Below are 12,166 nucleotides of genomic sequence, written 5' to 3'. Positions count from 1 at the left end.
ATCGGTCCCGGCCGATCGAGATAGCGTGTTGAAAATCGCCGCGGCTCACGATCGATGCGGACGATCAGAACTAACTGATCGGTCCCGGATCGATCGGATAGCGTTCTTCCCAGCGTTTACGCTTCGATCGGTCTCGACCGATCGAATATCACGATGAGCTCTTGATCGATTTCGATCGGTCCGATCGATGGCGTTCGATAGCTCGATCAATTCGATCGATCGGCGGGCCGATCGGTATAAAAATTTCCTTTGGATCGGTCTGGCCGATCCGGTGTCAGATTTCCTTTGGATCGTCCGCCGATCCGACTCTGACTTCGGGCCGGGTCGAGCCCTCTCGACCTAGTCCGAGAAACGAGCTCCCTAGCTCTCTCCGACTTCATCCGGTCCTAAGAGCGAGCCGAGCCCTCTCGACTTGCATGCCAAGCTTCCTTCTTGGACTTTTCAACACGGATGTCCGATCACCCTTGATCCATCTGGATTTTCCTTGTCCGGCTCACCGGGACTTGCCAACCGCCTAACATCCCGTTAGGACTTTCCCCTGACTTCACTCGCCAGACTTTCAATCGCCTAACATCCCAGTTAGGACTTTCCACTCGTGCCAAGCTCCCTGCTTGGACTTCTCCAGTGCCAAGTCTCCATACTTGGACTTTTTCCCGAATCAGGTCAACCAAGTCAACCTAGATTAGTAATTAATCTGAGTTAAATATCTGATACAAACTTAAATCAGTGTCAACATCAAAACAACATCCAGGTCAGACTGTATCAACAGTGTACGGTAGTACAGGAAAAGTTATGATATATATATATATATATATATATATATATATATATATATATATATATATAAAAGAATAAGTTTATTATTATTTTTTTTAATAATCTAAGTATCCATCTCGAAAATTTTTCATCAACTATTAAAATAAATCGAAAAATACTCATCCAAGTGACCAGCATTTTTAAATTTATCATTCCATCGGTGAAAAATCGAATTTAGTAAGCTGCAATTGGAATTCGAACTTTAGAGATTAAGTTTATCGTACCATCCTTAATAGAGCAATTGTCGATACATTTCAAGCAGCGAAATCACTATAAAGAGACATGCATTAAAGTGGGGGTACAATGTTTTGCAGGGAAACAATCGACACATGAAGGCAAATCTTAGTTTCAATATGCCTAAATATATGCCGAATTAAGAAAGGTACAATGTTTTGCAGGGAAACAATCGACACATGAAGGCAAATCTTAGTTTCAATATGCCTAAACAGAAGTTTTGAGACAAGAATGCAGTTTTAAGATCCTACTTTTAAATCATCTCATTAAACTTACAATAACATACCAGTAACTTTCCAAGGGGAACCACTTCCATCAATGCCACAAGACTAACTAAACATAGCAAGATGCCAGTAAATGCTTTGATAATTTTTTGAATAGTTGTCATTCGGGTTAAGTTGAACAACAACCGACTTTCTTAACGGCTGAAACATCATCTTTGCCAACGTTGATTGTTTGTCCCTTTGGCAAAGTTGCCGAGTCATCAGCAGCTTCCAGCGCCTTCCTGCTCGCGATGTTATAGATCTGACTCAGCACCTCAGTGAAGGCTTCTTCCACATTCACTGATTCCAGTGCAGATGTCTCCATGAAGAATGCGCGCTCCCTTTCTGCAAAATCCTTTGCGTCCTCAGTGCTGACAGCTCTAAGGTGGCGTAAATCTGCCTTGTTTCCCACAAGCATGATCACAATGTTGGAATCAGTATGATCCCTAAGCTCCTTCAACCATCTTTCAAGATTTTCAAAAGTTACATGACGAGTGATGTCATATACAATCAATGCACCCACTGCTCCCCGGTAATATGCACTTGTGATTGCTCGGTATCTAGGTAAACAGAAATGCTACAGTCAATAAGCATTGTTAACACAAACAAGTATACCATCGATAGCAAGATAATGTCTACAAAAGTGAATCATTTTGTTCTTGATGTATCCTACATGCAGATAGCAATATTTTCCAAAACTAAATATTGCAAAAGACTCGCACAATATAATTGGAAGAAAACAACATTTTAGATATGGAAACCATCATTTTCTACTTATAGATCATAATTAAACTGAAATGTCACTGATGCAACATGGCAGAGCGAACAAAGATACAATCCTCACTCAGAGGAAAGCTCTAATATCATTTGACATAGCACAGCGGAAGGATAATGATACAATCCTCACCTAGAGAGAAACGTTGCCGATTCTCATCCAAAGAAAATGAAATTACAAATTGTATTAACTCAAAAACTTATCTATTACATGGGATCGTAACTACTTTTTATAGTTTGAGGACATGACCTATTCTTTACAAAACAAGAGACATTTCTAACAAAATCCTAATTTTTCTAATAAAACCTATCAAACATTTCTAGAAAAACTAAACAAGTTTTTTAAAAGTTCCAACTAATTATAACAATTAACGACTTAGACAACTTTTGATAAAATTAAATTCTTAACTTAGTCTCTTTCCCCAAAAAAAAAAACATTTGCCCAAAATATAGAGATATATACCATAAAAAGGCAATTTTACTGGACATTAAACACATAAGTAAAATGAGATAAATAATCATCCTTGGAGAGATAATCACAGCACCAATAAATAGAAATTGATTTGTCAAGTAAGAATTGTAGTGACATATTTGAGACAGATCAATTTAACTAAAAGGTGTAACTCTTACTCTTAAACATGAATTGGTAAGCTTATTGAGATACGTTATCATGTTATATTGTTATAATTAAAGCGTATGAACTCAAAGTGATAGGCACATCAGAAGTAACTCGGCAAAACAAGGTTTAAAACCCTAAAAACCACGTGAGCTATGTGATGCATAAGAATAAACCCCTGTAGATTTATATACCATCATAACACATAATGGACTCTTGGAAACTGAACAAGACTAAGGGTGTAAATGAGCCAAGCCGCTCGTGAGATATTCAAATCTCGGTTCAAAAAAAAAAGTTTATTTGAGTTTGTTTGATTAAGTTAACGAGCTGAGCTCGCATTGATTTCGAGCTCGAAAACATTATCAAGCCGAGCTCGAGCTTAACAGTATTGGGTTCGTGGACTCACGAACATATTCGTTAAAAAACTCATATATATATATATATATATATATATATATATATATATATATATATATATATATATATATATTTGTGAATGAACAGTAATTGCTGTGAACAGTGATTTGAAAAATAGTGGTTTTTATGTTATTCAGTTTTTCTTCCTTCCAGTGAGCCTCACCTGTAAAGAATAATATACTTGCAACCCCGACCTTTGGTAAGTTTGGGACTGGCCCTTTTTACCGTAAATAGTCAGCACAAGTTTTACACAAAAATTCTCATACAGTTACAATTCGCCCATGGGTACTTAGATAAGGACTGAGGAAGGAAAAAGAACAGAAACAGAGAAAATAAACCACTAGATTCTCATTACTAACGCATACAGAAAAACATACCGTTTATACAGGACTACTTATTACCAACGCGTACGGAAAAACATACAGTTTATACAGGATTCAGAATATTTATTAGCATAAATTTTTATAGATAGAGACTGCTTACATGCTTGATAGGAAAAATACACGAGTTGGCGGAGGCGCTGGGGGCGAGCGAATCGCCTTTTGTCACTTGATAGGAAAAATACACATACTTACAGACTGAAAAACTAGAGGTTGCAATTTGACACTTGAAACTTGCTTCCAGGAAGGGAGGTAGAGCCTAGGTTGGTGAGGGCTTTTTATAGGAGAGGGAGAGAAGAGGGGGTTAGTTCCTTAGGAAAGAAGGAACCCTTCATGAGCACATAGAGAAAGGTCGAGAGGACGGTTTAAGATAAGAGGGAGTAGCTGTAAAGTGAGAGTAGGACAATTCCATCCAAAGTGGTGGCTGCTAAAAGTAGTGGGGAAGGACAAAGAGGAACTGTAAAGTGGATTGTAGTGGCCTGAAAAGAGTGGTTGGTCAGTGGAGAAGGACAATAAGACAGGTCCTATGGTTCCATCATGTTGGCGAGATTGTGCTCGCTGACAGAATCCAATGAGGGTGTAGAATTTGTTCCTTGGGCTTCTTGGAGGTGGGTTTCTTGGAGATGGGTTGGAGATCTGGAGGCGGTATTTTAGGCCACATGTCCTGTTATAGAAGCATTTGCATATTGTTCTTGGGCTATATATTGTTATGATCTGGCTAAAGATGCTCTGTAAGCTCAGGAGGATAGAGCAGAACTCGCCAATCTTTTAGTAGCTCATCGGTCAGCCTTCTTTTGGTAATGCTGAAGTAGAGTTGAATGTTGTGTTGTAAAAGAAAATGGAAGGAATCTAGTACCCATATCTCTAGACCAGTAGATTTTCTCTGTGTATGTTTCTCCTGCTAGAAGATACTCATTTGGGTCTTCTAATTTATCCGAGGACCACTTAGCTCCTTGGACGGAAGCTCGCCAATGCTTCAATTGGTCTGGTAAGGGTGAGAAGGCTTCCCAGTCGATGTCAAAATCAGAAGTATAGTCATCAAACTCAAGTTGCCGACCATTGAGATCGTCAATATCTATTTTGACAAGGTGTCGAGCAGGCTCAATCTTTAATCCTATCCATTCTGGAGGTGAACTTTCAAAAGTACAGATAACAAATGTTTCTTCTTCTTCTAGAGCAATGGCTATGATTTGTCCAAGTTTCTTTGGAAAGTCCTGGAGAGAGTCGGCGTCATGTACCCATAGTTTGTAGAGCAAACCATAGTCCATTAAAAGGAATGGAGTAATGACTCTTCCCTTAATTGTTGGTTCATATGTGTCCATGTTTATATGTACTTTTCGAAAAGCATATAGGAGGTGGCGTTGACATTCATATTTTTCTAAAGTCTCAGAGGCGTTGGTTCTTTTGTGGCATTTCAGTTTGGGGTTGCTTTCTCCTTCATAAATGATTGTCATCCCCTTTGGGACATGTTCTTGGTGTAATATTTTTAAAGCTTCACATAGTTCAGCAAAAGTTTGAAACGTAGAGTCTTCTGCAAGGCGCCTTATGTATATGAAAATTTCATATGGAATAGTGGTGGGCAGGCCCAACAAAACTGCTTCTGAATTTCTTTGTCGGGATGTGGAAGCTGCAGCGGTCCTTAATTGTCCCAATGTTAAATAATTGGGCCTGTGAACCTTAGGTTATGCTTTGTTTGAAGAAGAAGTTGTAATAACTTGTGCATTTGTCTTTTCAGGTCTTTCTTGGACTTTTTCTGGCTGATCTGTTTCCATAGGTGTTTTGCCAACGGTCCTTAGTTGTAAGACAGGAGGCAAAACACCCATGGAAACAGATCAACCAGAAAAAACCCAAGAAATACCTGAAAAGACATATGCACAAGCTATTACAACTTCTTCTCCAAACAAAGCACAACCTAAGGTTCACAGGCCCAATTATTTAACATTAGGACAATTAAGGACCGCTGCAGCTGCCAGATCCAAACAAAGAAATTCAGAAGCAGATTTGTTTGGCCTGCCCACCACTATGCCATATGAAATTTCCATATACATAAGGCGCCTTGCAGAAGACTCTACGTTTCAAACTTTTGCTGAACTATGTGAAGCTTTAAAAATATTACACCAAGAACAAGTACCAAAGGGGATGACAATCATTTATGAAGGAGAAAACAACCCCAAACTGAAATGCCACAAAAGAACCAAAGCCTGTGAGACTTCAGAAAAATATGGATGTCAATGCCACCTCCTATATGTTTTCCGAAAAGTGCATATAAACATGGACACATATGAACCACCAACAATTAAGGGAAGAGTCATTACTCCATTCCTTTTAATGGACTATGGTTTGCTCTACAAACTATGGGTACATGACCCCGACTCTCTCCGAGACTTTCCAAAGAAACTTGGGCAAATCATAGTCATTGCTCTAGAAGAAGAAGAAACATTTGTTATCTGTACTTTTGAAAGTTCACCTCCAGAATGGATAGGATTAAAGATTGAGCCTGCTCGACACCTTGTCAAAATAGATATTGACGACCTCAATGGTCGGCAACCTGAATTTGATAACTATACTTCTGATTTTGACATCGATTGGGAAGCCTTCTCACCCTTACCAGACCAATTGAAGCATTGGCGAGCTTACGTCCAAGGAGCTAAGTGGTCCTCGGATAAATTAGAAGACCCAAATGAGTATCTTCTAGCAGGAGAAACATACACAGAGAAAATCTACTGGCCTAGAGATATGGGTATCAGATTCCTTCTATTTTCTTTTACAACACAATATTCAACTCTATTTCAGCATTACCAAAAGAAGGCTGACCGATGGGCTACTAAAAGATTGGCGAGTTCTGCTCTATCCTCCAGAGCTTACAGAGCATCTTTAGCCAGATCAAAACAATATACAGTCCAAGAACAATATGCAAATGCTTCTATAACAGGACATGCGACCTAAAATACTGCCTCCAGATCTCCAGCCCATCTCCAAGAAACCCACCTCCAAGAAGCCCAAGGAACAAATTCCATGCCCTCATTGGATTCTGTCAACGAGCACAATCTCGCCAACATGATGGAACCATAGGACCTGTCTTATTGTCCTTCTCCACTGACCAACCACTCTTTTCAGGCCACTACAATCCACTTTACAGCTCCTCTTTGTCCTTCTCCACTACTTTTAGCAGCCACCACTCTGGATGGAATTGTCCTACTCTCTCTTTATAGCTACTCCCTCTTATCTTAAACCGTCCTCTCGACCTTTCTCTATGTGCTCATGAAGGGTTCCTTCTTTCCTAAGGAACTAACCCCCTCTTCTCTCCCTCTCCTATAAAAAGCCCTCGCCAACCTTAGCTCTTCAGACTGCCAACCTCCCTACCTTGAAGCAAGTTTCAAGTGTCAAGTGTCAAACTGCAACCTCTAGTTTTTCAGTCTGTAAGTATGTGTTTTTCCAACCAAGTATGTAAGCAGTCTCTATCTGTAAAAATTTATGCTAATAAATATTGTGAGTCCTGTATAAACTGTATGTTTTTCTGTACGCGTTGGTAATAAGTAGTCGTGTATAAACTGTATGTTTTTCTGTATGCATTAGTAATGAGAATCCAGTGGTTTATTTTCACTGTTTCTGTTCTTTTTCCTTCCTCAGTCCTTATCTAAGTACCCATGGGCAAACAGTAACTGTATGAAAATTCTTGCATAAAACCTATGCTGACTATTTACAGTAAAAAGGGTCAGTCCCAAACTTACCAAAGGTCAGGGTTGCAAGTATATTGTTCTCTACAGGTGAGGCTCACTGGAAGGAAGAAAAACAGAATAACATAAAAACCACTATTTTTCAAATTATTGTTCACGGCAATTACTGTTCACAATTACTATTCACAACCATTACCGTTCACAATTATTGTTCATTCACAATTACTTTTATTCACAAATTTGGTATCGAGTTCGAACTAAGCTCATTGAACTTTTAAATGAGCTATTTTTCGAACCGAGCTCAAGCCGTTCGTGAACTATTTAATTTCATTACAAGCCGAGCTCGAGCTTAAGAATTAAAGTTCGAATCAAACTCGAGTCGAGCTTGAGCTTAGGTAAAACGAACCGATCTCAAGCTCAGGTCTCTTACTGTTCGGCTCGGTTCAATTACACCCCCAACCAAGATTACGTTTATCATGCACTTTATTGAGTGTATTTAACCAATTTACTAGGTCAATGGACTCATTAAAGTTGAATATAGATGCTCATGTTTTGATATACGATTCATGCACTATAAGGAACTTGACTACTGGCATTGCTTCAGCCACTTTCTAGACATTGATTTCCCAATCAAAGATTTGCTAGGTTACTAAATAACAATATAAGAAATCATAGAAATAGACTTTTTCATAAAAATTAGATGTAAAATGTAAAATGCCTTGCGGAATATTTAGTATTGCTAATAAAAAAAAGTGAATTTCAGAAGTAGGAGTAGACAGTCGAATTTTCAGGTTAATAATGGAATAGTATAAGTTGAACTATCTTAATGTGCACCTAAATATCGGAAATGATACGGATTTATCTGCTTATACCATCTATGTAAGCGTCAGTTATTTAGATGCATCGAGAGAAGAGTAAGGATAAAATAACTAAATTTAGGAGCCTTCAAATATTAACAGGTGCCACACAATACACATGGCTCGCTAGATCTGGTAAATTTTGATCTGGGTCGTTGAGAATAACTCAAAATTCATCATTCAAAAAATAGAAAAGTTATTAATGTATCATTATTCATCTCGAGCGAAATGGACAATTTTGAACAAGATCTCACTCACAAAACTGAGATTTCATCGAGAACAAGAACCAGGGTTTCAGATCTGACAAATGAAACTACAGATCCGAAACCAAAGTTACCAATGCCAGACAAAAGATTCATGCAGTCAAATAAATCGATGCATCATAAGGGCAGATTAGGTCCAAATCAAAAACCTCATAAATCGAGAGAAGAGGAAGGGCCATACGAACCTTTCCTGACCAGCGGTGTCCCAAATCTGAGCTTTGATGACCTTATCATCGACCCGAATGCTTCGGGTAGCGAACTCGACCCCAATAGTGGACTTGGACTCGAGGCTGAACTCGTTCCTGGTGAACCGGGAGAGGAGGTTAGATTTCCCGACGCCAGAGTCCCCGATCAGAACAACCTTGAAGAGGTAGTCATATTCGTCGTCCGCTCTGTATGCCATTGCTCCACCGCGTCCGCCGCCGACCGCAGCAGCACTACAAGCACAGAGTGTTCCTCATACGGATACTGACGGAGATCAGATGCAAAGCTGTACCAGGGGAAGAAATGGCAGCGAATTGGTCGTCGCCTCCACGGCTAGGGTTCTCCGACCTTTGGAATTGGAGATGCGACTGGGAAGGGCGTGGCTTAGACTCCGGCAAGCGCCTGGTCTGCAAATTAAATATTGAAAACTGAAAAGGATGGAAATTTGCAAAACTCCCCATAAAATTCTTAATACTTTTGAATTGCCCTTTAAAATGTCCATTCTACTGCTTAAATATTCTCTTAATATGAATTACTCAATTATTAATAAGAATAAATTAGTTAAAAGTGTAATAAAAATATTTAACATATTTAATATTAATAAAACCTTTACCCTAAAAATAACTTTTGCAATATAATTAATAAGACACTTATAATAGAATTTAATAATAGAAATTTAATTTCTAATAATATTCAAATTATTCTAATATTATTTGAATTGCCCCCGTGATTTAATTTAATTTGATCAAAATTATTTTAATACTATGGCTAAATACATTATAATAATGAACAATTTTGATTAAAAAATAGTTAAAATCACTTTAAAATTATTTTAATATTGGTTAAAATTAATTTAATTTATTATATTAGTAATGCAAGGAGAGACCCTCTTTACTAAAAAATTAATTTAATTTTTATATCAAATATTAAACTGATAATAATAAATATTACATTCTAAAAAAATCCCAACAGTAAATTAGAAAATTCTTAATAATACAAATCTTAATTAATGAAAAAGAATTTCAATAATATGTGAGACTCGAATTTTAGATCATTAATTAATTAATGAAAAAAAAATTTAATAATATACTGTAATTGAGTTAGATTCTTGATTGATGTATATGTGAAATTTATTAATAAATTTTAAAATTATTTTCAATGTAAAAAAAATATATTAATATAATTTTATTTTAAACTTCATCAAAATTAACTAAGTAAGTATTCGTATATATTCTTAATAAAATAGTAACATTGTAATAAGATAAAGAAAATAAAAAAGATATACTTTAAGGGAAAATGGATAAACACATAAAAAAAGCCGCTCCAAACTAAATAAATCATGGGCACTTTTGTTTTTTTTTAAAAAAAAAAGCACCCTATTGGAGTTTTTACTCTGAAAATATGCTTACTTTCAACTTTATTATGACAATTATAACTAATAATAACCATATATAAAAGTTATTGGATAATTATTACAATGTGTAATATTTAATATAATCTATTGTAATATTATAGTAGCTATTTAATAATTTTTATATATTATAATAATTATTATGTAGCTGTTATTACTGTTTTGAAATGATTTTAATCCATTTAAAATAATTTGACTAAATTAATAAAGTATTTAAATAATTTTGACTAAGTTAATGAAGTTTTTTTTTTATATAATAGTTGTGTAATTTAGGATTTAAAATTTTAATAAATAGTTGATGATTCTGTTCGAAATCGTGAAGTTGGAAAGTTGGGAGGTGGCGGCTTCACTGACCAGACTCGAACTTCGCTTCGCTTTGCAAAACAAACGATGTTAGTGTCGGGACAGGGAAGGGATCCCCAGTATTGACCCTCCGATGCCCAAATAAGTCATCGGAAAATGTGGAGAAGCAGAGCAACAGTAGCAACATTGGAATTCAACCGTAACGTGTACCTTTGCAAGTGAAGGACCTCCCTTTATATAGAGTCTGGTGGGCAGCGTGCAAGCTTCTCGAGGCATGGGCACGCTCTCCTAAGTGTCCCATAAAAAGGTCTTATTAAGAAAGTACCCCTGACACCATATCTTAATAGGCATGCATATCCCTAACGCGATAGTAGAAATTTCGGTCGTACAATCCGCCTGTCGACCATGCCTCGTGTCAGTGGCACTATCTCCCAAAAGAATGTCGAGAGATACTACAGTGATACCGTTGTTTGGCCGAGCGGGGGTAGCCGCTCGGCCGGGACTTCACTGCGCCCCTGGACAGGTCTCGTTGCTTGGTCGAGCGGGGGAGCCGCTCGACCAGGACTTCGTTGCGCCCCTAGCCAGGTCTTGTACGACATCCTGCCACTCGGCATCATGCGTCGAGAGTCGAGTGTCGGCTGTCTTGCATATCATTTTGAGCCTAAGTGAGGGGTCAGATTGAACCCGTCTCCTACCGGTCGAGGCTTGACCGCCCGATCGGTCATCATAATTGTCCTCCGTTCGACTTTTTGATATCCGGACGTTGACCGTCTTGACTTTGACCTCCACCCCAACAGTTAACTTCAGATAGGCTTCCCTCCATCGCCACATCAGTTGATTTTTCATATTATAACAACTATCAAGTAACTTTTATATACAGTATCAACTACCGAATGACTTTTATACGTTACGATTAAATCGTAGATCTCTTGAACTATAAAACCTAAACTCTTAGTTGATTTTTCATATTGTAACAGTTATGCATTATAATTTAATCTTAAATTTTAAAATTTTGAATAGGGATGGCAACGGGGCGGGGCGGGGCCGGGTTTGCCATTCCCATCCCCGCCCCGTTTCCATTTTTTCAGGTTCGGGGATTCTCCATCCCCGCCCTATTTCTAAATTAATTTATATTATTATTATTATTATTTAATAATAATTATTAATGATAATATTAATATTAATATCAATATCAATAATATTATTATTAATAATATTTTCAAAAAATTTAATATTAATATTAACACTATTATTAATATTTTTTAAAAAAAATCATATTATTATTTATTAATATTAATAATAATAATATTCGGGGCGGATTCGGAGATGGGGATAATATTCCCATACCCGCCCCAAACCCGCCCCATCCCCGAAAAATCGGGGATCCCCATCTCCATTTCGGGTTTTCCCCGCGGGGCCCCAAACCCGCGGGGAAAATTACCATCCCTAATTTTGAATCATAAATCTTAAACTCCGAATACTAAAAAAAAAAAAAAAAAAAATGATATCAAAATACTTTTTTATCAACCTGATCAAAATTATTTTAAATTAATTAAAATTATTTTAAAACAATGATAATGATTATTTAGTAATTTCTATATGACTAGCTACTATAATAAATAACTATGATAGATCCTCGTCTCTTATCTCCTTAATTATTATGATTTATTATGTACGCATTATTCCTACTGGGAACTAATAGGAATACTGGACCGAGCCTTTTACCTTTTGCCACCTATAAAAGTAACAAATAATATTATAATAGCTACTGATACTTGCTATAACAAGATTAGATAAATGATATTTTAGAGATGAAATATTTGATGGACAGCCATGGACGACTTCAGAATTTTTTTTATTTTTATTTTTTTAAGGACATTCTTTCCGTGAGTTATATAATTTGGGACGTGGTTCTCAATTTTGTAAAAAGAAAATTTTGTTCTTTTTAACG

General features: G+C 37.0%; 1 protein-coding gene across 2 annotated transcripts; it reads right to left on the bottom strand.

The window, feature by feature from the left end:
- Nucleotides 1-1,068: 1,068 nt before the first annotated feature.
- On the bottom strand, nt 1,069-8,897 carry LOC121981238 (ras-related protein RABA1f). Of its 2 annotated transcripts, XM_042533665.1 has the most exons (3): nt 8,794-8,897; nt 8,483-8,734; nt 1,069-1,873 (listed from the first exon to the last, which is right to left on the bottom strand). In XM_042533665.1, exons 2-3 carry the CDS (start codon nt 8,698-8,700, stop codon nt 1,444-1,446), a joined length of 648 nt encoding a protein of 215 aa, XP_042389599.1. In that variant the 5' UTR covers nt 8,701-8,734; nt 8,794-8,897; the 3' UTR covers nt 1,069-1,443. The 2 variants fall into 2 exon arrangements, with proteins under 2 accessions (XP_042389599.1, XP_042389601.1); XM_042533667.1 differs by having other exon boundaries at nt 8,483-8,891.
- Between the last annotated feature and the right edge of the window lie 3,269 nt (nt 8,898-12,166).

Source organism: Zingiber officinale, chromosome 5A (assembly GCF_018446385.1).
Source record: "Zingiber officinale cultivar Zhangliang chromosome 5A, Zo_v1.1, whole genome shotgun sequence".
Lineage (NCBI taxonomy): Eukaryota > Viridiplantae > Streptophyta > Magnoliopsida > Zingiberales > Zingiberaceae > Zingiber > Zingiber officinale.
Note: the sequence above shows the minus strand (reverse complement) of the source record. Positions and strands in the feature narration are given on the sequence as shown.

Bases quoted from the DNA above. Each gene is read 5' to 3' on its own strand.
- LOC121981238 (XM_042533665.1), bottom strand. From the start codon at position 8,700: ATGGCATACAGAGCGGACGACGAATATGACTACCTCTTCAAGGTTGTT. The intron at 1,874-8,482 runs GTTCGTATGGCC...CTGTTTACCTAG, and splicing joins GACACCGCTGGTCAGGAAAG to ATACCGAGCAATCACAAGTG.